General features: G+C 46.3%; 1 protein-coding gene across 6 annotated transcripts in view; it reads left to right on the forward strand.

Moving 5' to 3' along the window:
- Positions 1-24,001, forward strand: part of LOC119175623 (mitogen-activated protein kinase kinase kinase 12) — a 183,644-nt gene that overhangs the window by 145,597 nt on the left and 14,046 nt on the right. For 4 of the 6 annotated variants that reach the window (XM_075881695.1, XM_075881696.1, XM_037426525.2 and 1 more), the window contains one exon: positions 22,403-22,583. In XM_075881695.1, the coding sequence (XP_075737810.1) occupies positions 22,403-22,583 (181 nt within the window). Of the gene's footprint in view, positions 1-772; positions 2,149-22,402; positions 22,584-24,001 lie in introns of those variants that run through there. The other 2 variants (XM_075881697.1, XM_037426527.2) reach the window with 2 other exon arrangements.

Genomic DNA, 24,001 nt, shown 5'->3' on the forward strand with positions numbered 1-24,001 from the left:
AAACAAGCATATGTATAGGTGATGTGCAACTTGAAAAAAATAAAAAACGCCAAAAAATTTCAAGCAGTGAAACATTTAAACCCGTTTCAAGCAAGGGGAAAAAAACAGATAAAGGTATACATAGGCATAATGCTCTGCAGGCGCTGCAAAGATATGTAAATTCTGTGTTGCTCAGCGACCACATGAACGTGTACCATCTCGCTGAAGCCTCAATTCTTAAAGTAAGAGTTTTTGGGATAAACAGAATGTTCCCAACTTTTTTTCGTATCCGCAGTTGCTTTGACATCATGAGTTTCCTGCTATTTTTGTCATGAAGATGTGGCCATTTTTGTCGTCATAATGATGACTCAATATACGCATTCAAATGTGCCCATGAATGATCGGGTTCTTGAATAGCCTTGGGAAAGCTGGTAATGTGGCTTGTGTTTTGCTAGTTTTGAGGTGGTTCCTGTGCTGTGTGTGTTAACACGTACAATTTTTGATGGGGGAGTCTGTTGACTTGTTCTTGCCAAAATTTGAACATACGGGCCACCTTTGCACTCTCTGTATGTCTGTTATCATGTAGGTATCCCATATGATATAAGCGTATTGAAGATTTGGAAGATAAAAAGCTTTGTACACTGACAGTGTTACGTCAGCAGAGGCATGTCTAAATTTGGGCCTCAAGAAGTGAAACTTATATCAGTAGATTATCAGTAGATTAAGTAATGTTGTTGTTGTGTTGAGGTTGCAGACGTCACAAAAGTGTCTACCGCTACTGCCTCCCCTCTAGGGAATCACCATGGAAGACGTCTCCTCGGCCTTCTTCATCATCTGGATTGCTCGTTTCGGTGCCTCCCCTCTATGTAACTGCAGACCAAGGATGACAGTTCGAGTCGCACCTATTCAGGCTTCTCGAACTGACCATTGCTTTTGAATGCTTCAGGATCACCAGTTACCACCCCTGCATCAACAGAATGATTGAGCGTTTCCACTGAAATTTCAAGGCAGCTATTACGTTCCACCTGAGCTCAACCTGGCTCGAGGCCATCCCAGCTGCCATCCTCGGTCTTCGCGCCACCTTCAAGCCGGGCGTCCATGCTACACAAGCAGAGCTCATCTACAGGGAGCCACTCAGTCTCCCAGGTGAATTTCTCTCGGCTCTGCCATCCAGCAATACGACATCAGACCCTACTGACTTAGTCGGCCTGTTCCGATGCACTATCGCTGCCTTACTCCCATCACCTGCAGCCCACCACAGCAAGCTGACATCTTTTGTGTTCAAGGAGCTAGCATTGGGCACACACACTTTACTATGTGGTGACACAGTCCATCCGCCTTTCCAGCCGCCCTACAGTGGTCCCTACCTAGTCGTCCATTGCGATTACAAGAACTTCACTTTGCGCCTGAACGGGATTGTCGATTGATCAACTCAAGCCCACATACATTGCTGCAAACGAACTGGGCAGCACAACTCGTTTCACTGACGTCCTTCCACAGCCACCGACGTCACAGCCTGCTCCTTTCACGACATGCTCTGGACGTTTGGTGCATCTCCCAGATTTTTACAGACCCTGAGGGCTCTGCACTTCCTGGAAAAGGGGGTTGTGATGTGGGGGCCACTGTCCACAAACTTGTGCAGCCTCCGTCACATCATTGGAAAGCCCGGCGTGACATGGTCTCTTGCTGCAACATGCTTCCTATAAAGGACTGTGCCACTGCAGTTTTGCCAGAAGCTTGCACCACTGCTGGTGGCTATGAAACCTAAGCTTACGTCGCCCCACTGCTACTACCACAATCATTAACAGTCGTGTTCTATGTTGGTATTCGTCTTTCTATTATTGGCATGGCATCCCACAATGTAGTATTCTTGGGTTTGTTGGGACGAGCATTTGTGTATAGCCCTGTAACACAGATGCAGACAGGAGTTCGAATGAAAAAGGACGATGAGGACGGTTGTTGTTGATGCTTGCTTCGTTTTAGCGGCTAATTGCTATACCTCTGTTAGTTCTCAACCTATGTGGCTCAGCTTTAGATGCATATTGACGCGCGTATGTGCCAGTGGTGAGGACAACGAAGGAGCGCGAGTGTCTTTGGCCGAGGGCAAAAGTAATTCGACGAATTAGACAGGGTATGCCATCACATGTCTGCCATCGCATTTTTGGGTAATTCGACGAATGAGACAACTGCCGACGTAACCGACGTTATCAGCGCTGACCTCGTCGTTCACATTGACGGCCACCAAGTGACGGCACTGGTGGACACTGGCTCCCACTTTTCTATAATAAGCCTACAGCTAGCCGAAACACTCAGGAAGGTGAAAATGCCATGGCAGGGACCCAATATAAGAACTGCAGGAGGTCAGTTGATGACACCGGTTGGAAAGTGCACGGCCCGACTCTTCATTGCTGGTTCCACCTTTGTCGCCACCCTCGTCATTCTCCACGAGTGCTGTAAACAGCTCATATTGGGAATGGATTTTTTGCGCGAATGCGGGGCTGTGATTGACATTCGTGACAGAAGCGTAACGTTCACTGTAAGCCCGGAGACTGCTACAGATGAGGAACACCAGCCACCTCACTTCCGTATTGCCGATGACGACGTCATACTGCCGCCACGAAGTTGTTCTCTCGTATCCGTGCACTGTGACAAATTACGAAATGGTACTGGCGTCGCTGAACACATCAAGGAGCTCGCATTCACTAGCGGCATTTCTGTTGCCAGGGCTGTCATCACTGTTATTGACGGATGCGCTGAACTGCTATTGACAAATTTCAGCAGAGAACGCCGACACATAGTTAAAGGCACGGCTATTGCCTATTTTGACGAACTCTCGCAAACAGAAGATTGTCATTTAGTGGAGGAAGCAGCAGCGTCTACTATCACTACACCGACACCTGTAGACGTTGGTCCAATGTTATCTCCCATTCAGCGAGACCGCCTTCTCACGCTGATCAACAAGTTCCACGGCTGCTTCTCATCCACATCAAGAGTTGGTCAAACGGCATTGACGAAACACCGCATCATCACGGATTCCGATGCCAGACCCATCCGGCAAAATCCTTATAGAGTCGCCCCAAAAGAGCGTGAGGTAATTCAAAAACAGGTGAAAACGATGCTAGAAGATGGTGTTATTCGGCCGTCTAACAGTCCTTAGGCATCACCTGTAGTACTCGTCAAAAAGAAGGATGGTAGCTTGCGTTTCTGCGTCGACTACCGTAAGCTTAATCAGATCACAAAAAAGGATGTCTACCCTCTGCCGCGTATTGATGATTCATTGGATAGACTATGAAACGCACGCTACTTTTCGTCTATGGACTTAAAAAGCGGCTACTGGCAAATTGAAGTGGATGAGAGAGATCGTGAGAAGACCGCCTTTGTTACACCCGACGGACTTTATGAATTTCAGGTTCTTCCTTTCGGTTTGTGTTCGGCGCCAGCAACATTCCAGCGTCTCATGGACACGGTTCTGTTGGGACTTAAGTGGCAAACCTGCTTGGTGTACCTCGATGACGTGATTGTCTTTTCGGCGACTTTCGAGGAACACTTACGAAGACTCGAAGCAGTTTTTGAAGCAATACGCTTGGCCGGTCTTACTCTAAAACCAGAAAAGTGCCACTTCGGCTTCCACGAACTTCGATTCCTCGGTCACGTCGTGAGCAGCCAAGGGATCCGACCCGACCCGGATAAAATTGCCGCCGTGGCAAACTTCCCGACACCATCAGACAAAAAATCAGTGCGACGTTTTTTAGGTCTCTGTGCCTACTACCGGCGGTTTATTGCTAATTTTTCGCGCATCGCATGGCCATTGACACAGCTTACTCGGGAAGATACCCCCTTCAGATGGGGCGAAGACCAACAGCAGGCATTTCACGAGCTTCGTCAGCGAATGCAAACACCCCCCGTCCTGGCCCACTTCGATGAAGACGCACCGACAATACTTCATACAGCCGCTAGTAATGTGGGTCTTGGAGCAGTGCTCGTACAGTCGAAGGACAACAATGAAAACGTGATCGCCTATGCCAGCAGGACGCTGTCCCGAGCTAAAGCTAATTACACTACGACAGAAAAAGAATGTCTTGCAATGGTATGGGCAGTCCTGAAGTTTCGTCCTTATTTGTACGGCCGCCCATTCACCGTTATCAGCAATCACCACTCTCTCTGTTGGTTAGTCAACTTGAAAGATCCGTCTGGCTGCCTTGCACGATAGAGTCTTCGGCTCCAAGAATTCGACTTCACTGTTGCCTACAAGTCGGGAAAACGACACACCGATGCCGACTGTCTTTCTCGGTCTCCTGTTGAGACGGCATCCCCGGACAACGACGATGACGACACGGCCTTTCTCGGAATTGTGGACACTGCCACCTTTTCTCAACAGCAGCGTGGCGATGCTGAGCTTCTACCACTGATAGATTACCTACAAGGGCGAGCGAATAGCGTTCCGAAGTTATTTGTGAGAGGGCTGCCGTCGTACTGCTTGCGAAATGACGTTCTTTATAAGAGGAACTTTTCACCCACTGGCAGCAGCTACTTGCTCGTCGTTCCTCCTTCGCTTCGCCGTGAGGTACTGCAAGCCTGTCACGACGAACCTACCGCTGGTCACTTGGGTTACGGAAGAACATTGGCGAGGATAAGGCAGAACTATTACTGGCCAAGACTTCCCGAAGTTGTCAAAGCTTACGTGCAGGCATGTCTAGATTGCCAGCGCCGCAAGCCACCATCCATCAAACCAGCTGGCCTGCTGCAGCCTGTTCGAGTGCCGGCGACACCGTTTGCACAAATTGGCATGGATTTTCTGGGCCCCTTCCCAAAGTCTGCCACTGGAAACAGGTGGATAATCGTCGCCACGGATTACCTGACCCGATACGCGGAGACAGGCGCTCTGCCACGGGCAACGGCAGCTGAAGCGGCGCAATTTTTCATCGAAGCCATCGTCTTAAGACACGGTGCCCCCGCAATAGTAATCACCGACAGAGGTACTGCGTTCATGGCCGAGCTTTTGAACACCATTTTCCGACTAAGTGGTACAGCTCACAGGAAGACAACGGCGTATCATCCCCAGACCAACGAGCTCACCGAACGCCTCAACAAGACCCTGGCTGACATGATAAGCATGTACGTAGATGTAGAGCACAAGAACTGGGACATCATTTTGCCCTACGTCACGTTCGCCTACAACACGGCTCGTCAAGAGACCACTCGGAAGACACCCTTTAGTCTCCTCTACGGACGCGAGGTTACAACAACGTTAGACGCAATGCTTCCTCATGAAAATGATGGCAATCAGACAGACGCCCAAGAGTTTACCCAGCTAGCAGAAGAAGCCAGACAACTTGCCAGGTTGCGAATCACCAAACAGCAAGACGACAATGCCAAGTATTACAACCTCCGGCACAGACCCGTCATATACAACGTGGACGACAAAGTATGGGTCTGGACACCTGTTCGTCAGCGTGGGCTTTCCGAAAAGCTGTTGCGAAGATACTTCGGACCCTACAAGGTTCTGCGACGCATTAGTGACGTGAACTACGAGGTTGTTCCGGACGGCGTGCAGTGTTCAAAGCGGCGCAGACATTCACCAGAAATTGTCCACGTGCTTCGGATGAAGCCTTACTTTCAGTGACTAACTGTGCAGTTTTGGTTTCGCCTTGTTTCTCAAACGTTTAACATCGGGACGATGTTTTTTTAAAGGGGGAATAATGACGCGCGTATGTGCCAGTGATGAGGACAACGAAGGAGCGCGAGTGTCTTTGGCCGAGGGCAAAAGACGAAGAAGTCGTTGCAGTCTGTTTCCTGGGATCGATAAATCGTATTTGTTTGAGGCGCTTTGTGTGCTCGTCAATCTCACGTCGTCACAATATCTTCAAATGGTACGGAGTGGTGGTTCTCTTGTTCATCTTGGAATTTTGTAACTGAACTCTATGTTCACTATCAATAATGCCCGACAATGCTCAACAGCAGAATTCTACCACATCCCCTGCTGTCCACTGTCTCTGTGTTCCATGACAGCGAGACCCTGTTATCTCTAGCGTTACTGATGAATAGGATGTGGAAAATGTAAGAACGAGTCAGTAACGAGTGGGACGATAATGACAAACTTGTTCGTGTCCACTTCTACCTTAGAGGAAGCACAGAAGTCTTGTTTAACAGCTACAACATTGAAACCTTCATGGATGTATTTGGGTGACAGCTCTGCACAGAACAGCGCTTGCATGATCCTAAGACTTCTCGCATTCGAATTTTTCTTGTCCATTAAAATGTCTTGTACACACTTTCATTATAGTTATCTGCATTTTACAGTTGATATGGAGCAGTGTGAGCAATTAATGGTTCAGAGCAATAAAAGTTTAGCAGCATAAAAGTTTGTCCGAAAGGAACTATACACAATACATTGTCATGGCACAAAACGACAACTGCACAACTTACTATAGAACTACAGTGGAATGTCGTTAAAGCGTACCCGTATAAGCTGTCGTTTCTTTTTAACCATTGTTAATACGAATTTCCAACTCGTTTTTTCTTTAAGTTAAGGGGAGACACCGGTCTGAATTTTTTTTTTAATTTTCAGTATTTCCAGCTGAAATTTTAGTACAATATGTATTTTTCACAGCTGAAAACAAACATGCAATTAGTTTTTTGCTATCACTTTTAGATTTTTAAATATTGACTGTTACATAAACTTGCATTCTGCCCAGCCTTTTGACATCTTCCTCATAAAATATCGCTACAAATTTGATATGACAGCATTCCATGAAGGCCAGGGAGTGCAAAAAAACCATAATTTTATTTTTAGCTTCATTGGTACCAGAGTTATGGCCTTAACAAGTATACTCATTAGAAATCTGAAACTGTTGCTTAGGTTTGTTGCTAATTAAATCACTATTGTAAATAAAAATATTAAATTTTTTTGGTTTTCTTGCACTAATCAATGTATAAGCTTTCAAATGCTGCAAGAATTATCAAAATCCGACTGCTACATCAGAAGATACTGTGGGCAATGGCTTAGGGTGTGATGAAAAATGTTGTTTTGAGAAAACGAGAAAAGAAGTTTAGGAACATGTTGAGCACTTATATTTAACAAGAAAAGGTGTGAATTGGTGTATTAACCATCTTAGAAGCCACCAGGAATGTAGTCATCATCATTCTCTTTGGTGCGCTTTCTTTTCATGGCATGCTTGAAGTTTTCAGCATGCTCATGCTTCTTCTCCGATGCCACTAGTCGGCGACTGTCCTTTTCTGAGCATCTTTCAGCGGCCACAACACTCTGCTGCAGGTGTAGCTCCTTCAATATGGCGGCATCTGCTCTCCCTTTGCCAGCGTTGAACCTTGCAACAGCTTCGGCCACAGCAGCTTCAACGGTGAAAAGCGACGCGTGTTTGTATTTGGACACGAGCAACCAGATGACGGAGTGCAGGCTCTCGTTTGGGTTCTGTGTTTTGCCTCGCTGACAACGCTCCAGCAATTTCTTGTCAGAGAGGCGCGTGTAAATAGGCCGCAAGGCATCAACTACATACTCCGGCAGGTTGTAGCGATTATTCGGAGGAGTCTCCTGCTTGGCAACAGCCTTGTTGTACTTGCACCATGACTCTTCACCAGTTGGGCAGTGAGAGTGCTGAGTGCTTGCATCAGTAGATGCTACGTGAGAAAAGGTTGCCCAGACAGCATTATTCATGGCCTCAATACTTCCTTGGTAGCTTTGTTAAGCCCATCTATAATATGACGTGAGCTTTGTGACCAGCTCGCCTGTCAGTTTGCCCTTGCCGCCAAGGCTTGGCTTTCCTTCGGCTCTTTGTTTTTTCAGGAAGTTCCGAAGTGCTGTGCCCATGCGCTTATGCACATGGTTGACACAGTCCTCTTTTTCTATTAGCACGAAGCCATATACCTGTGCCTCCTGCAGACTGTTGAAGGCCCGGCTGTCTCCATCACATAACATGGTTGTGTAGCGGAGCCCATGTCTCTCCAATGAGCGGCCAAATAAAATTTGTGCTGCTTTCACCTCCATTTGTCCTGGCTTACTGGAGGTATTCTTTAGGCAAGTGTGACCAGCTAACCACTCAGCATACCTTGGGTTGTCCTTCTTCGGCCCTAGCTGGCAGCCCAAACAAAAGTTCGATAGGACTACGAAGTCGAGCACATAACCCGTGAGTAGTTCAATCACGGTCCCTACACAAATATGGGATGAGTGGCCCCTGGTCAGCCAAGTCTCATCAAAGGAAACGGCGATATTTCAAGGATTTCCATAGTTGACTTCGGAATACACCGTTTTCATGGTGCTCGCGCAGTCGTCAATAAGGCGCGCGGCAGCCTTCTGCGCGGCAGGGTTCGTTTTCAATTTCACATAATCCTGGTATGTCTTGGTGTGCAGGCCTCTCCGTGAAATATCTAGGGCGGAAAAAATATCGTTGAGCGCAGTTTGCCCGTTTCCTGTGCTCATCGCTGCGCGAACCGCGAGCACATTAATTTCGAAGGAGCCGTGCGCTGCGTCCCCCCCTGCTCTCGACGAGCTCCATACGGTTCTCAGTTTACCGCACTCGTCACATGTGAGAACAAGTTTTGTGGCTATGCCATATTCGCGGTCTTCCTTGGAGATTCTGCCAGCTCGCCACACACACTGCACTTCATACACTGAAGTTCGTTGACTAACTCTAAGCTAACTACGGTGAACGGCGTACCAGGGGTTGCGGCTGCATCCGAGTCTCGAAAAAAAGACCGCTTGCGTTTTGTGGCAGACTTCGATGAAAGATCTTGCAGAACATCGCTTGCACGACACTCGATGGCCACTTTTTCAGCGTTGGAAACCAGGGGAGTGTAGACGCGCACAGCTCTCGTGTGATCTTGGGGCGCGGCTATCGCGTCCGCGATCGCGGGTGCCGTGGCGGTGATAGGGCTGGCACAGCCTGCTTCTTCCGAGTTCCCGGTGGCAGAAGGTCTTGCTGGTGATAAGGTGCGGGCTCTCGGACGCCGTTTTTGCCTTTTTCCGAACGCATGAGCACTCCGGAACTTCCGATGACCGCCTGCCATTGCACCGAATGCACAGCCGTTGTTCGGCCTCTACGCAAAATGGCGGCTTGCACGCCGCTGTCTAGCAGACGAATCCCTTCGCGTCCAATAGGAAACTGGGAACTGCCCCACGTGACAAAAACGCACCAATGATGTGCGAGTATTCAGTTTTTCTTTATGCGCGATAGCTGCGTTGTTGCTAGACGAAAAACGTTCTGCTGCTAGGAACAGATAATAGAAAAATGCGTCTTTAAAATGAGATAAAATGGCCGCGCTACTTGGTGCGGTTCTCGCGCGCTGCGGCGTTGAATACGAACGTTTTTGAGGTGGTTTCGGAAGCGAAAATGGTCATCAAACTGACTTTGCGACCCAATAACTTGACAAATACGCATTACAGGGCTATAATATTTTAGGAACAGCTTCCTTAGACCTTAATGATTACGAAAAAAAATTTCTTTGAAAAATCGGTTTTTCGGAAAATTTCGGCCTCCCATACCCGTGTCTCCCCTTAATGCATTTATTGCCTGTTTAAGCCGTAGCTGTATATCGTAATCGTAGACATGTCGATTAATATGTACCATTCACTTGTAGTCTCGCGCTTTAACGTAGTCTCGCGCTCTGACAGGCAGCTGATTATGCACGGAGTTCGCAAAATTTGAGCCGTTCGAGCCACACGTTCCACGCATGCGCTCATATCTTCAGGCTTATTACGGAGCCGAGCTATCCTGCCTCCTAACTATGCTGCGCGCCTTCTCAGATGCCACAGCGGAGCGGCCTAGCTAGATCCTGTTGCCTACGAGAGCCCGTGAGAGCAAAGTGGACACAGTGGGCGGAATGAAAAGTGCACGCAATGACACGGCCTCTGAGATATAGCGGGTGCGTGGCGCATTTTGAAATAATGAATAACTTTGTTGGTTGATCACGAGAGCATGTCTCGGTCGACTCCTTGTTGTCGCTGTTGTCTCCGTCTCTCCGACCGCGTTGGTTGCGTCCCGAGCCAGCTCAATGTCGAGTGCGATATTTTTCTGGTACATGGATTTGCGGACGTGCACTGTGATAGGACTTCATAATGTCGAATAGGCAAATGAACCATCGCGTGTTGACCTTAAAGGATGAACTCTGCATTGTAAATACCATTCAATGTGGAGCCAGGAAGTCAGTGTTAGCCCGAGAGAAAGGCCTACCGCTTTCAATGGTTTGTGGAATTTGAACAGCCTGGGAGCAGGGGCTAAATGACACACCGTCCAACCTCAAACGTCGACTGAGGGGCTCAAGCTACCCGGACGTCGAGGAGGCGTTAATTTGCTGGCTAAAAAATGCGAGGGCTAAAAACTTGCCGGTTAGCGGACCCCTCCTCACTGAAAAAGGGCTGTGCTTCGCAACACAAATGGGCCACAACAGCTTTGTCTGCAGTATTGGCTGGCTCGCAAGATTTAGATACTGATACCACAAAGGTTGTTCCCGGCGAAGGTGCAGTGGCGAACAAGGACAGTGCTGAGGACTGGGCTAGCGCCAAGCTGCAAAACATCTTGCAGGAGTATGCCAGAGAGGACATCTTCAACATGGACGAGACGGCACTTTTTTGAAGATGTTGCCGAACCGAATGCTTGCCTTTAAAGGTGAAAACTGCACAGGTGGTAAGCAGGCGAAGGAGCGACTATCTGCTGCTTTTGCTATAAACATGGCAATGAATGAGAAGCTACTGCTACTCGTTATACGCAAGTCCGCGAAGGCAAGATGCTTCAAGGGTGGAAGACTTTCCTTGGGCGTGCTGTACCGCTTCAGCACCAAAGCCTAGATGACCTCAAAGCTATTTGAGGAATACATACGCCTGCTGGATCACTGCTTCACCGCAAGCGAGAGAGAGATTGTCATGGCTGTAGATAATGCACCGGCACACGTGCAAATGGACAACCTTTCCACCATGAGGCTGGAGTTTCTCGCTCCAAACACCACGGCACTGTCCCAGCCCTTGGACCAGGGTATCATTTGATCAGTGAAACATTACTACCGATGAAACTTGCTGCGTAGGATGTTTCTTGCCAAGGAAAGTGACAAAGCAGACAATATTGACATGTTGAGCGCCATTCATTTGCTGGCCTATTTTTGGCAGCAAGTAGAACCTGCTGCAGTTCGTAACTGCTTTGCGCGTACACATTTCGTTGTGCCCTCTCAAGAGGCGAGCCCAAGTCAAGTGGATGTGACTGAGGTAGACAGCAAAGACAGTGACTGCAAGGCGCTAATTGCCGAAGTGTTGGAGTGACAGGGTGTCGATGACAGAGTGTAGTTTGCTACATTTTGCGACGTTGACAGAGACGAAGAAACGTGCGAAGACTCGTCGGACAAAGACGTCGTCAATTCTGTCTGCAGACCGAACACAAGCGACAGTGAGGAGGAAGACGACGACGTCATGCTGGAGGATGTACCAGGTTCGTCGGTAGCTGAAGCAGCGCGAGCACTGGACGTGATGCGGGTGTTTGCGGAAAAGAGGGGCCTGATAAATGAAGTGGCCTTCCACTTGCATGGCTTTGAAGCTGCAGTTGTCGCTGCGAGGCTGCCAAAGCGGCAAACCAGAGTGACTGATTTCTGGCGACTGATTTCCATTGAATAAAAGTGTTTCTTCGTTTTCTTGCAAAACCTGTCTCGTTTCCGCGCAAGTCAGTGTTAATTTCGTCTTTTTGGGTAAGCTATAGCAGCGCTTAGCACGTAGTTTTTTCGCGTTCCCGTCACGTACGGTTTAAGGAGGTTCCACTGTAATTACATATTTGAAATCAGCATAAAAGCCTATGTATACCTCAAGAAAATTTTATTGCCTTAGGCTACAGAATAATAAAACTTTTTTTTTTCCAAATCAAATCTTTCCCTAATCGTGCCGTTGGGAACAGACGTGATCTTTACGACTGCGAGCAGCAATAACTAGCTGAAGACCAAACTGAAACCAGCTGCACTGTGTGAGGAGAACTTGAATGCAGAAGTGAAAGCCAGCAGGCCACTTTGGAGAAAGAAAAAAAAAGCATCGCAGAGACAACGCTGCATAAAAAAAAAAAATCCACATATTCCCGGAGTGTGGCAACACATGCCAAGGAAAGAAATGGTCATGACAGAAAGTGTCATACATGTGCCACGTAAATGCTCCGAGAGTTTATAATGATGACTTCAAGTGCCTGAGAATACCAGCAAATCCAGAGAAAATTACAATACTCTCATGGGGTTGGGGCGCTGATGAAGAGAGAAGGCTGCCTCTTCGAGGTAAAATTTTACTTGGCCGAACTTGTGGCCGCGAAACGTAAACTCAAATTACAGCAAGCAAAGCATACTGTACAGTGATACCGGCACTTAGATCGTCAGTCGTCGATAAACTGACAAGTGTTGATGAACGTCGGCTTCTATACACGTGCCGTTCAATATTCCAGCGTTATCACTAGCATCCACAAGCAGCCACATCAGTTCCGTAAAAATCTGTAATGTTCATGTTGTGCGCATGATCACATCAGAGGGTTCTAAGATTACTTCGGTCGTTCTTAATCGGTACAGTTTGCGCAAGGCATCACTTACACGCAGAAAAGGGCAATCTAAAAAAATGAAAGAAACGAGTCCGGCATTGCCCCTCTCTCAAAAAGGCATCGTCTTGATGCTTTAACAGACAATCAAAGTACAATAATAAAGCAAGAAAGTACTAGGAATAAATGAAAATATTAGAGCAACAATGAAAAAATATGGTCAGTTTATTAACGTGCATGAAACGGCTTGAGGCGCACAACATGGACGACTTCAGGTCGCACACCATTGTCGTTGACAATCTAAGCAAGTCTTCGCGTAGTGAATGACGTCAGCAGTGAAGCGAGGCCAGATCTAGTACTTGTATCTTCGCGAGCGTGTGGGAAATGTCCAAAATGTCCAGCCATCAGGTCATCATGCAGAGCATCCAGAGCTTTAACGCAGAAAGTACTAGGAAGAGAAAGTTAGCCCGAAGTGGTAAGAAGTTTCTCAGTTGGGGAACAATGTTCTGATAAATAAATGATTTGGCTTCTCATTTGAATACCTTTGGAGCAACATGGCCCTGCCCTCCACAAGTCCCATCTGCAAGGCCCTTGAGTTTCGGATCGGCTCGCTGTCGTTCGGCAAAGTCGTAGGCGCTTACGGTTCCCAAGAAGTAGTGACCGTCCCCGTCGTCCTCCGGCTGTGGGTCAACAGGGGCACGGAACAAGCAGTCTGCAGTGGAGTGTCTTCATCTGGACTTTTATATCTCGGTAATCTTGAATTCTTCAAGTCTTAGACTCCATTGTGCGAGACGACCTGAATGGCTCTTCAAGTTAGCTAGCCAGAACGAGGTGTGGTGGTCACTCACAACTTTGAAGGGCCTTCCATAAAAGTATGGCCGAAACTTCGACGTAGCCCTGATCATGGCAAGGCACTCTTTTTCGATTGCGGAATAGTTGCCTTCAACCTTGGATAGTGACTGACTAGCATAACTGATAACCCTTTGTTTTCTATCAATCTTCTGCACAAGAACGGCGCCAAGTTCCATGTTGCTTGCGTCAGTGTGGATTTCTGTATCGGCATATTTGTTGCAGTGTTCAAGTATTGTAGGCATCTGCAGTTGTCATTTCAATTGCTGAAATGCTTCAGCTTGCACCTTTTCCCACCAGATTTTGGCGTTGGTTTTCATGAGCTAGGGTACTGGCTTGATTATCCGTGAAAAGTCCTTGACTAGGCATCTGTAATAGATGCACAAGCCGAGAAATCAGCACACATCGTTCTTGTCGATAGGTGGCAGGAAGGCGGGGATGGTAGTCGTTTTTTGCGTGTATCGGTGTACTCCAATCTTGCTGATCACATGACCCCAAAGCAGGTGTTCCTTGTACACGAAGTGGCACTGTTCTGGCCTCAGAATAAGTGCAGAGCTTTTGGTGTACGGATTTACTGTAAGTGTTCTTTGAAATTCAAGGAAAACACGACGACGTTGTCCAAGTAAACGAGGTAAGTCTGCCACTTCAAGCCAGCTAGTGCTTTATTCATAACTTGTTGAAAAGTCGCAGGTGGCGAGAAAAGATGACAGGGTGTGACCTTGAATTCAAACAGGCCGCCTGGCTTTCTGAAGGCTGTCTTTTGTCAGTCTCTCTCATCAACTTCAGTTAACCAACAGCCACTTTTGAGGTTCATCAAAGAAAAGTACCTCGCATTGTGGAGTCGATCCAGGGTGTCGTCTATTCGTGGGAGAGCGTACACAACCTTCCTTGTAATTTTGTTCAGGCGGCATAGTCGATGCAAAAGTGCAGTGTAATTTCGTTCAGGCGGCATAGTCGATGCAAAAGCGCAGTGTTCTGTCTTTCTTCTTGACTAACACAACAGGTGATGCCCATGAATCTTTTGAAGGCTGGATGAGGTCGTTGTGTAGCCTTTCGTTGACTTGTTTCTTTATGGCCCTGTGTTCGCGTGTCAAAACTTTGTTTGGGGAGAGTGGCCTGGCACTTTCATGTGTTATGATGTGATTTTTTGCAGCCACAGTCTGCTGAATTTTCGATGATGATAAAAAATGGTCCTTGTTATCTCTTTCGCTACCGCGTGAGAATGGTTGTTTTTCATATGTTTCGGGAAAATCATTTGTGCCAGTTTGAAAAGTACTCCAGCACGCATTGTAGCATACCAAACTTTGCAGAATGAAGTGTTCTTTCCAAAAAATATATGTTGTATAGCAACAAAATTATTTAGAATGAATAAGAATGGGACGAAGTACAAAATTATTCATCACCAGCTAGTAAACAGTGGAATAAAAAACACTGTATATGCAAAAATATTCAAAACAAACAAAATTCAGAATATACACTATGAAAATAAGTGACCCAGGAACAGTATAAAAATAACTATTGTTGTACAAAATGTTTCTCTTCACATAGACAAAGAAAATCGGAACCGAGATGCTGCTTCATTGCTCATGCCATGCGGTGAAGTATTGCATGGTTTTTCGTGAGACAGAAGTGTACTCGTACTCTCTTCTCAGTAAATTTTGGTTTCCTTGCGATAAGAGCCTCCAGGTATTCCAATTAGATGGATACCGGTGATGTGAATAATCCCTCTATAAATGAGATGTCCAATGAACTTCGCTATTTCATCTAGTGTCACCTCTTTCCATGAGCCACCTCACTCTGCATAGATTGGCGTTCCAATATATGTATCCGAGCATATTCCTTTGCACCTTTGCCCATATGGTAATATAAAAAGGACAGTATCGCATGCAGTTCTAAAATGTTTCACACTGCTCCGTAGTCAGGACCAAGATGTTCTCCGGGGGCCTTCTTGTCGTTAGGAGAAGGTCTGCAGCCAGCGCCATCACACCAGGCCCTAGTGACGTGTGGACCATGCACGTAACCTGAGTAACTATAAGAATATGCACAAAAGTCAGAAGCTATACGCACTTGCGGCGGAAAAGATAATTTGAGGATGTAAACAAGACAAACCCATGAACGGCTATGAATGTCTCAGGCTGACGCAAATCGTGGCCATAAAACTTGAAGCCGAGGTGCTGTCATCCATGAAATATCAGCTCATTCTCGCTCAATTCAGGTTGGGTCGCAAGACAGTTTCAAGCAGGGCATGTGTTTTGCAGCGCTAATGCGCACCCATGCGCATGTGAAGACCGTGTATTAGAAGCGACTGGTGATGCTAGATGTGACCCTGTGTCTGATATAATGATACAGTAAAAGCTCGTTAATTCGGATTTCACGGGACCGGAAAAACTGTCCGAATTAACCGAATGCCAAATTAACGAATGAACTGGGAAAACAACATTTAAAATCAAGCTGCAGAAGCATACCTTTATTTGTTGAAGTATTTTGTAATTGTCGTCTGCGTTTTCGCACAGATTCCGGCTGACATCACAATTTTTCTTAACTGTGCCAAATGGCCAACGGCACGCAAGCTGTCGGGAGTGTTCAGGCAAGCGTCCTCTAATATTAACAGCGCCTCCGAGACTTCCCGTGAGGTGCGGTGAGGTCGCGGTTGTATCTCCTCGCATGATTCTTCGTCGGAATCGTGGTCTTCATGGGCGCCCGTGACATCATTAATAATCTCTTGATCGGTCAGGAGACCACACGTGGTGACACCATGATCAATCGCGATATAGTCCTGAAAGGTCACATCTGTGGGAAGGACAGCATCGAAAGTCGGGCAGTCATCGTCGGTGGACTCGGCTGACACCTCCTCGATGCCATTGTCAGCTACTGCTGCATGCTCGGGCCTCACAAAACCGCTGTGCTGAAAACAGTTGGCGATGACTTGAGGCGGAGTGTTTTTCCACACGTGGGCGATGATGTGCACTGAGCCGAGTAAGTCCACTTGATACAACTTTTCAGCTTCTGAGCATAGGATCATTCGCTCTAGCAGGTGCTTGCGGTACTTCAACTTCGCGTAGTGAATGATACCCTGGTCCATCGGCTGAAGAGCAGACGTAGTGTTGGGCGACAAAAAAACTACTTTTATGCTCTTCAGTTCGACTGTACAGTTATGGGCACTGCAGTTGTCAACAACCATAATTATTTTGTGGTCCTTGGACGTGAAGTGCCGGTCCAACTGCTGCAGCCAGCCGCGAAAAATGTCTGATGTCATCCATGCCTTCCTGTTCGCTGTGTACTCGACAGGAAGGCTTTTGACGTTCTTAAAACAACGTGGCTTATGCGCCTTCCCGACGACAAGTAGTGGCAAGCGCTCCGGGCCAGTCATATTGGCGGCAAGAAGCACAGTTATCTTTTGCTTGCACTTCTTGCCACCAATGCGCGCGTCCCCTTTGAATGTCACCGTCTTGTCGGGCAGAGCTCTGAAAAATAGAGCAGTTTCATCTGTATTGAACATGTCACGTGGTTCATATGCGGCGATGTGCTCCAGCAGCTTCACATTTCTCCACTCGGTGGTCGCGCTTTTGTCAACACTGGCCTTTTCGCCGCACACACTCCTGAGGACAAGTTCGTGTCTCTCTCGAAACCTCGCAAACCACCCTTCTGACGCTTTGAATGATTCAGTGTTCATCATTGCAGCGTACTTTTCACCTTGCGCCATGATGAGAGGTCCGCTCAAAGGCAGATGCACGTTGCGACAGTCAGTAATCCACCGAAGCAAAGCTTCTTCAAGCTAGGGATGAGCTGCGGTTCGCAACCGCTTTCTAGAGGCAAGAAACTTCTCGCTTTCGAAGACTTGCCGAATTTGTTGTTCATTTTTCACGTACGTTCCCAACGTACTCCGCTTCACGTTGTACTTGGTCATAACCTGCTGTCGCGATTCGCCGTTCTTCAGTATTTCCAAAATTTCCACATTAGTCGCCAAGTTCTTCGCGTCGTAGTTCTGCCGCTTTTTCGGCGTTGCCATCACTGTAGCGCACGATGATAGTGGCATGCGAATACGGTCACAATGGAAGAAAAAGAGAACTCCGCAAGAAGAGATGGTTCCGACACGACAACACAAGGGAAAATGGCGTCGGAGGCGCTGAGTGGAGAAGAAAGAAGACGCCGACGTTCGCTGATGCTGGGATCGCCCCCACTAGTTGATGATGATGGCGATGCCACTCAGGTTTCGGTTTCACTCCAGTGGTGCCAGCGCTGCTTTATCACACTTTTGTGTAACAGCAGCCATCAGCATTTGTCCGAATCAAGCGGTGCGGAGCCGAATTCCGACGAAATAACGAAGGTTTGGTCCCATAGATTAACATGCACTTTGGCCGGGACCAATAGAGCCGTCCGAATTATCTGAATTTCCGAATTAACGGGTGTCGAATTAACGAGCTTTTACTGTACAAGCAAAACCAAAGTGGCTGGAAACTGGCTGTGAGAGCCACCTGCACACTTTATACATGCGACGGACCTTGGGAAATAGTTTTTTGTAGAATTCATTTTTCCTCACCTTTAGCAACAGCTCTTTATTGATTAGGGCATAAATTTCCGACAATTATTATTGCTCAACTCACTCAAATTGCTAAGCTAACACATCGGTTCGGTATTTGGCAAGCAAAGTTTCTTTTCATTACAGAACTTCGATGTTACTATAGCATAATCTCGAGGGGCACGCACTTCTGTCAAGTTCGCCAACCTAGTGCATTTTTCCAACTACACACGCTTATCGGTTCGCGCAAAAGTCGGTAAAAAAATCGCTATGTTGCCCAAGTCGGCAAACTTAAAAAAAATTCTAAAAATTGAGTGGCTGAACCAACTACTAGAAAGTGCTCGGTACATGAGAAAGAAATTGAACATGCCGAAATAGATGATCAAAAAAGCGTCGATCATTGGTGATCGATTTGAATACGCGTGGTAACGAAAGGTCTTACTTATGTGTCGGTAGGTTTGCATTAACGCCGAAAACTAGTTGATGAGCTTGGTTTGCTAGACTCGGCGAGGGCGAAAGCATTGCTGGATTTCATTATTTCTTCGTTGTAGCCAACCTTCGTGCCTTTGCTCACGTGCTTGTACTTGTTGCTGAATTTAGAGAGCATTATTGTTGCTTTCCCTCCTTGTAGCTTGGCTATTCCTCTGACATCGCAAATCTTGTGGTTTATTAATAGGTACTGTTCGCCTTCAATGACGCCTTGTATATTTGTCGATTTTGTGCGAATGGATGTGCTGATGCTGGAGGGAGGGGCAATGGTGACTTGGTTTTCCAGCACATTCAAGGCGTGCTTTCTTGATGTGTTGGGTGGCAGCGCTTGTTCTGTCAGTGACTTTATCGACTTTGATTTCAGGTTGATTGCACCATAAAGGCCTAAGAAGCCCATACCATGAATGACATCTCTCCAGCAACACTGTACGACTACAAAGCTTGTGGGGTAAATCCGGTTGTTAATGGAGACTCTCGTCCTGCAGATTCTCGGCGGTGTTACTAGGTGACCTACAGCTTTCCGGATCTTGGGGCCTTTCCAGGCGGTCTTCACTTTTTTCAACTTCGTGCCAAACAGTCCACTGATGACAGAATAGTCGGCTCCGGTGTCTATGAGAGCTGTCACACTATGGTGGTCAATAAGAATGTTGAGTTCACTAGTTCGTCGTCTCGCGTTGCAGTTAGGTCGAGGCGCTGGGTCACGGCTGCGTCGGCTTGTGCCATTGCTTCCATGTTGCATCGTCAAGCCATATTTGGTAAGTAAGGTTTGATCATCAATGCTTTGCCTGGTTCGCGTCCTCATTGTCGGAGGATCTTTGGGAGTTTGTTGTACAGCAACCACACCACCATCGATCGTTGCCCTTTGTTTTCCAAATATAGGCTCATGGAATGGCTCATGCTGGAGCTGCTGTACTGCTGTCGTCAATGAGGTGACTCGTAGGGTCCCGGCAATGATGAATGGGATGAACGTCGAGGTGGCCGTTAGTGGTGGTCAAGTAGTCGGTGATGTTGCATGGTCGCTCGCTGTGCTGTGGGAGCGATGCGTTGACGGCAAAACCACGTAGGCCCATCTGGCGGTACTGGCAGCGGCAGATGTGTTGTATCTGGCCTCCTTACAATGGTAGTAGAGCAGACAGTTGTCTGGGACTCGCCAAATATCAGTTTTCCTTTGAACGTAGTGCTGGAAAACAGGAGAACGGTAAGGCTTGCCTCTTGCTTTTCGTTGGCATCTGAAACATGAAGGCGTCCGGAACCAAAGAGGCTAAACAGGCCACATACCATGCCTATGTTAGACCGAAACTGGTGTATGACTGTCCTGTGTGAGATCTGTTTCACAAAGTACATATTCATGCACTTGAACGTATTCAGTAGATCGCAGCAGGATTCCTTCTGGGCAAATACGACCGAACTGCAGGCTCCTGATTTATGAAGAGAGAATATAGCTGGCAATCCGTGCAAGACAGAAGACGAAATCTAAGACTGAAATTTTTTTATTCAATCTATAATCAGAAACTGGAGTAATCCTTTTAAGTAAGCCTTCAGATTACTTAAAACCAGCACATCATCAATCGCCTCATCACAACCACAAGTATAAAGTACAGTCGTACAACCCCAGAACTGATCTGTTTGAACATTCTTGTTTTCCACAGACCATTACCGAATGGAACATGTTACCAGCCAACTTGGTTGGCCACACGACTGCAGACTCATTCTATAAAGGACTTTGCCCCCCCCCCCCCTCCCCCCTGCAACAATGCCTAAGATGGCCATGCGGCCCCGCCGTGGTGGTCTAGTAGCTAAGGTACTCGGCTGCTGACCCGCAGGTCGCAGGATCGAATCCCAGCTGCGGCGGCTGCATTTCCGAAACAGGCGGAAATGTTGTAGGCCCGTGTGCTCAGATTTGGGCGCATGTTAAAGAACCCCAGATGGTCTAATTCTCCAAAGCCTTCCACTACGGCATCTCTCATAATAATATGGTGGTTTTGGGTCGTTAAACCCCACATATCAAATCATCAATCATCAAGATGGCCATGCGGGTAATGTTCCAAATAAAAAAAAGAGAACTTAGTTTATTGCTGCAGACAATATCTTTGGGCCTGCTCAAACAATATTTTCGCCAGTGTGCCCATGTCACCAAAATACCTCGAAATCTATATTGTGGTTGAAATCTACATATGTAGCCTGCTATCGTTGGCATTCAGGGGTAAATTCAGATTTCTTTGGGCTTGAGTTTAGCTCATAAAAAAAGTCTAAATCACAATGAAAGAACAATATAAATACAATACACATCTTTGTTCCTAATAATAATAATGATAATAATTTGGGTTATGTCCCAGAACCATGATAAGATTATGAGCCACACTGTAGTGGAGGGCTTAGGAAATTTCCAACCATCTGGTGTGCTTTCACGTGCACTATCATCGCATTGTGAGCAGACTTTAACCGCTACGGCCGGGATTGTCTTCTCGGTCATCGGCCACAGCTAAAGTGATGCAGTCTGTTTATGACAAAGCACTGATCAGAAACACCTGAAACTACCAGTGCAGATTGCCCACCGTGGCTGAAGAGAGCTTTGGGAGAAACACCTGTGTCGCCGATGGCTAGCACCATAGCTGATGCAACAGGTTGAAAAAGAACTAGCGCTCTCACAGGCAAAGAGGAGCATTAGGCGGGCCGCACCAAAAGAGGAGATTGAGTGACCATGATATTAGCTATATGATTAAATGGGCCATTCGTAATGGATATTAATGTAAGTACAAAATGCTCAAATGCAGTTGTGGAATGCCTTGTGATCGGTGGGGCACATCATTCAGTGCCATGTGCAGAACGGAACGCCCTTGTGTTGCTGAAGGTACCTTCTTTGATTATGCAGCATGACATTTTCAAAGAAAGGGAATGTGGCCCCGTGCTATTAATGTATCCGTGAAGCAGACATGAAAGTAAAAGGCACTGGCAAACGTGAAGAAGGGCTGCAAATGTTCTACTGGGCTTAAATCCTAATGTAGTAGACTCTCGATAATTCATACTTTGATAATTCATACTTTTGGTTTATTCAAACAAAATTCAATTTTTTGGTTGGCCCTCTATTCTTTCAATGTATTTAAAAGCCCCTTAATTCAAACTCCATCATTCGGTTAATTCATACTTTCTGCAGTTTCATACCAGAAAATATCAGCTGTTTTCCCACTACTATGTAAAAATTTGCATGCCTATACAATACTAACAGTCTAAAAATGAAAAGTAGGCACTTCAGGCACTCAAGAAAAAAGGATTTGCTAGTAATCAAATGTTTGAAACAAAGCACACTCATGGTAAACAGTGATGTTTCTCAACTGGTATAAAGATCTCTGTCCTAAAGGCACATACCTATAACAAAAAAGGAGTCAGCAATTCACAATTTCTTCAAAGGGTATGATCAGCAGTAAATGGCCAACAAACTCGTGCATCTTACGCTTCTGCTTTCTGTTCATTGCATGCAGTTAGGGTTTGCGAACACTTGAAAAAATTTTAAATGTGATAAAATCAATGCCGAATCATAATGTGAGGTGTCACCTCCCCCAGAGTCATCTATCTGAAAACTTTAATACTTAAAACGTCTTGATAATTGAAACAAAATTCAGAGATCCGTATGAGTTTGAATTAACGAGAGACGACTGTAGTCACTAATGAACTGGGCAGCTCAGTCATGTACATATTCTAACTTTCATGAAAAAGCTTTGTAAAAGAGCGATTGTCAACTGAGGATGGTGATGTGAAAAAACATTTATTGCTACAAATTGTCCACTCATTTTTCTATTCTCTTTGTTGTCTGAGTCGTCTTTTCTTTTAGTGAGCACACTGGGGGACAAGAAAGCTCTTAATTGTGGCATCGCAGTTGCCATGCCAAAAGCATGTGACTGTATAGCAGGTATGTTTGGCTCCTGGACTGTTGTCTCTATTTGCCTATGGGTGTGGTGTCACAGCAGCCCATTCATTATTTGACTTGCTCAAGTTATGACTTTCACAAGTTAAGTAAGTTGTGATGTGTGGCAAATTTGCAAGAGGCCTAGCATGACCGGTTTTGCAGGCCGATGCGGCAAGCAGTAAGTGGCCAGTCTATCTCTACGCTCAGTTCCGAGGGAAATCTATCAGAGGAAGAAGGCAACACAAGTGAATGCTCGAGCTGCCAGCCAGCTGAACTTCTGTCAAGCCTCTCCAACCCAGACGACTGTGGGCCACTCCAGACACAAGGGATTCTTCTTAAAAGGGTATGCAGGCCTCATGTTAAACTCATACGGTCTGGCAAGGACACCCTAAACAAAGAACACTGTGCTCTATTACAGCGAAAGCTGTTTTGAGATCAATCACAACACAGGTCATGTGCAATGCCATAGTTGTCCGCCACTGCCGGTGTCCGTAACCACTATTGCACGAAATTGAAAAAAACTCAGTAAATAAATGCCAAGGGCACAATAGGATTCAAACCCGGGTCCCCTGCGTGCCAGCCTACTATTCTACCACTGAGCCACGCCCGTGCTTGGAACTTGCTTGAAACTTCTCTTAGGCAGGCATGATGTAGGGAAGGGAATCGCGTTAATATGAGTAATAAAGCGTTTTAGAACAGCAAAGGAACAACCAGGCGTCACCCAATGCAAATTGTGTAATGTATGGGTCGTCCAATGCTCCAACACACTACAAAAGCTTGTTCTTGTTCACCTATTAACTGTGGCACATACGCACTTCAGGCCTGATTCTTCATTGCCGTCAGCCACTGCATGAAAAATTGGTACAAAATTCCTTAAAATGTGTAGCAGATACCAAGCTTCTCTGAAGGATGATGAAGGTTAGCATAGTGGATGCTGGCCTACTGCACAGAAATATTAATGGCATAGTTAGTACCCAGCAAGTGTGCTTGTAGCAGTTACCCAAAGAGTGTTCAGTAAAGGCTCTGAAAGGCCACTCTTCCAGCTTTTGCTTTGACTGTGCTGCGCGTTCCGTGCAGGCCTGGCATTTTTTTTTAAATTTTTTACACAGTTAAACACTGCTCACTACATGCAAAGTTTTAAGTGTGTATAACAGATGCAACTTTATTCAAGCAAATGTAACAGCTCTGTTTTGTGGAGACTCTTTCGTAGACATCTTCTATATTCTCAAACTCCTATTTCTAGCATTAACGTGGTGAAACACCTTTACACAATTAAAGTGATGCAGGACACAACACCAAACTTTTCAAAAAAGTGTTGTACTCCATTTTAGAGTGAGATACTGTGCTCACTATATGCAAACTTTGAATTTTATATTACAGATACACCTTTATTCAAGCAAATTCAGGTTAAAGAACCCCAGGTGGTCAAAATTTCCGGAGCCCTCCACTACGGCGTCTCTCATAATCATATGGTAGTTTTGGGACGTTAAACCCCACATATCAATCAATCAAGCAAATTCAGGAGCTGTGTTCTATGGAGACTCTTTAATAGACATCTTCGGTACTCTTATTTCTAGCATTAACATAATCAGACACCCTTACACAAATAAAGTAATGCAGGACACGTTAGCCTATGGCAATTTTTTTTTATGGCAGCTGCAATATGGTCCCCAGACTACTTTGTGTGCACAAATCTCCCGAAAAAAAAAAAAAAAATCAAGTTATCCAGGAGGGCTTTCGTTCTGAGGGACTTGTTTTTTG

Source organism: Rhipicephalus microplus, chromosome X, assembly GCF_043290135.1.
Source record: "Rhipicephalus microplus isolate Deutch F79 chromosome X, USDA_Rmic, whole genome shotgun sequence".
NCBI classification, from domain to species: Eukaryota; Metazoa; Arthropoda; class Arachnida; order Ixodida; family Ixodidae; genus Rhipicephalus; species Rhipicephalus microplus.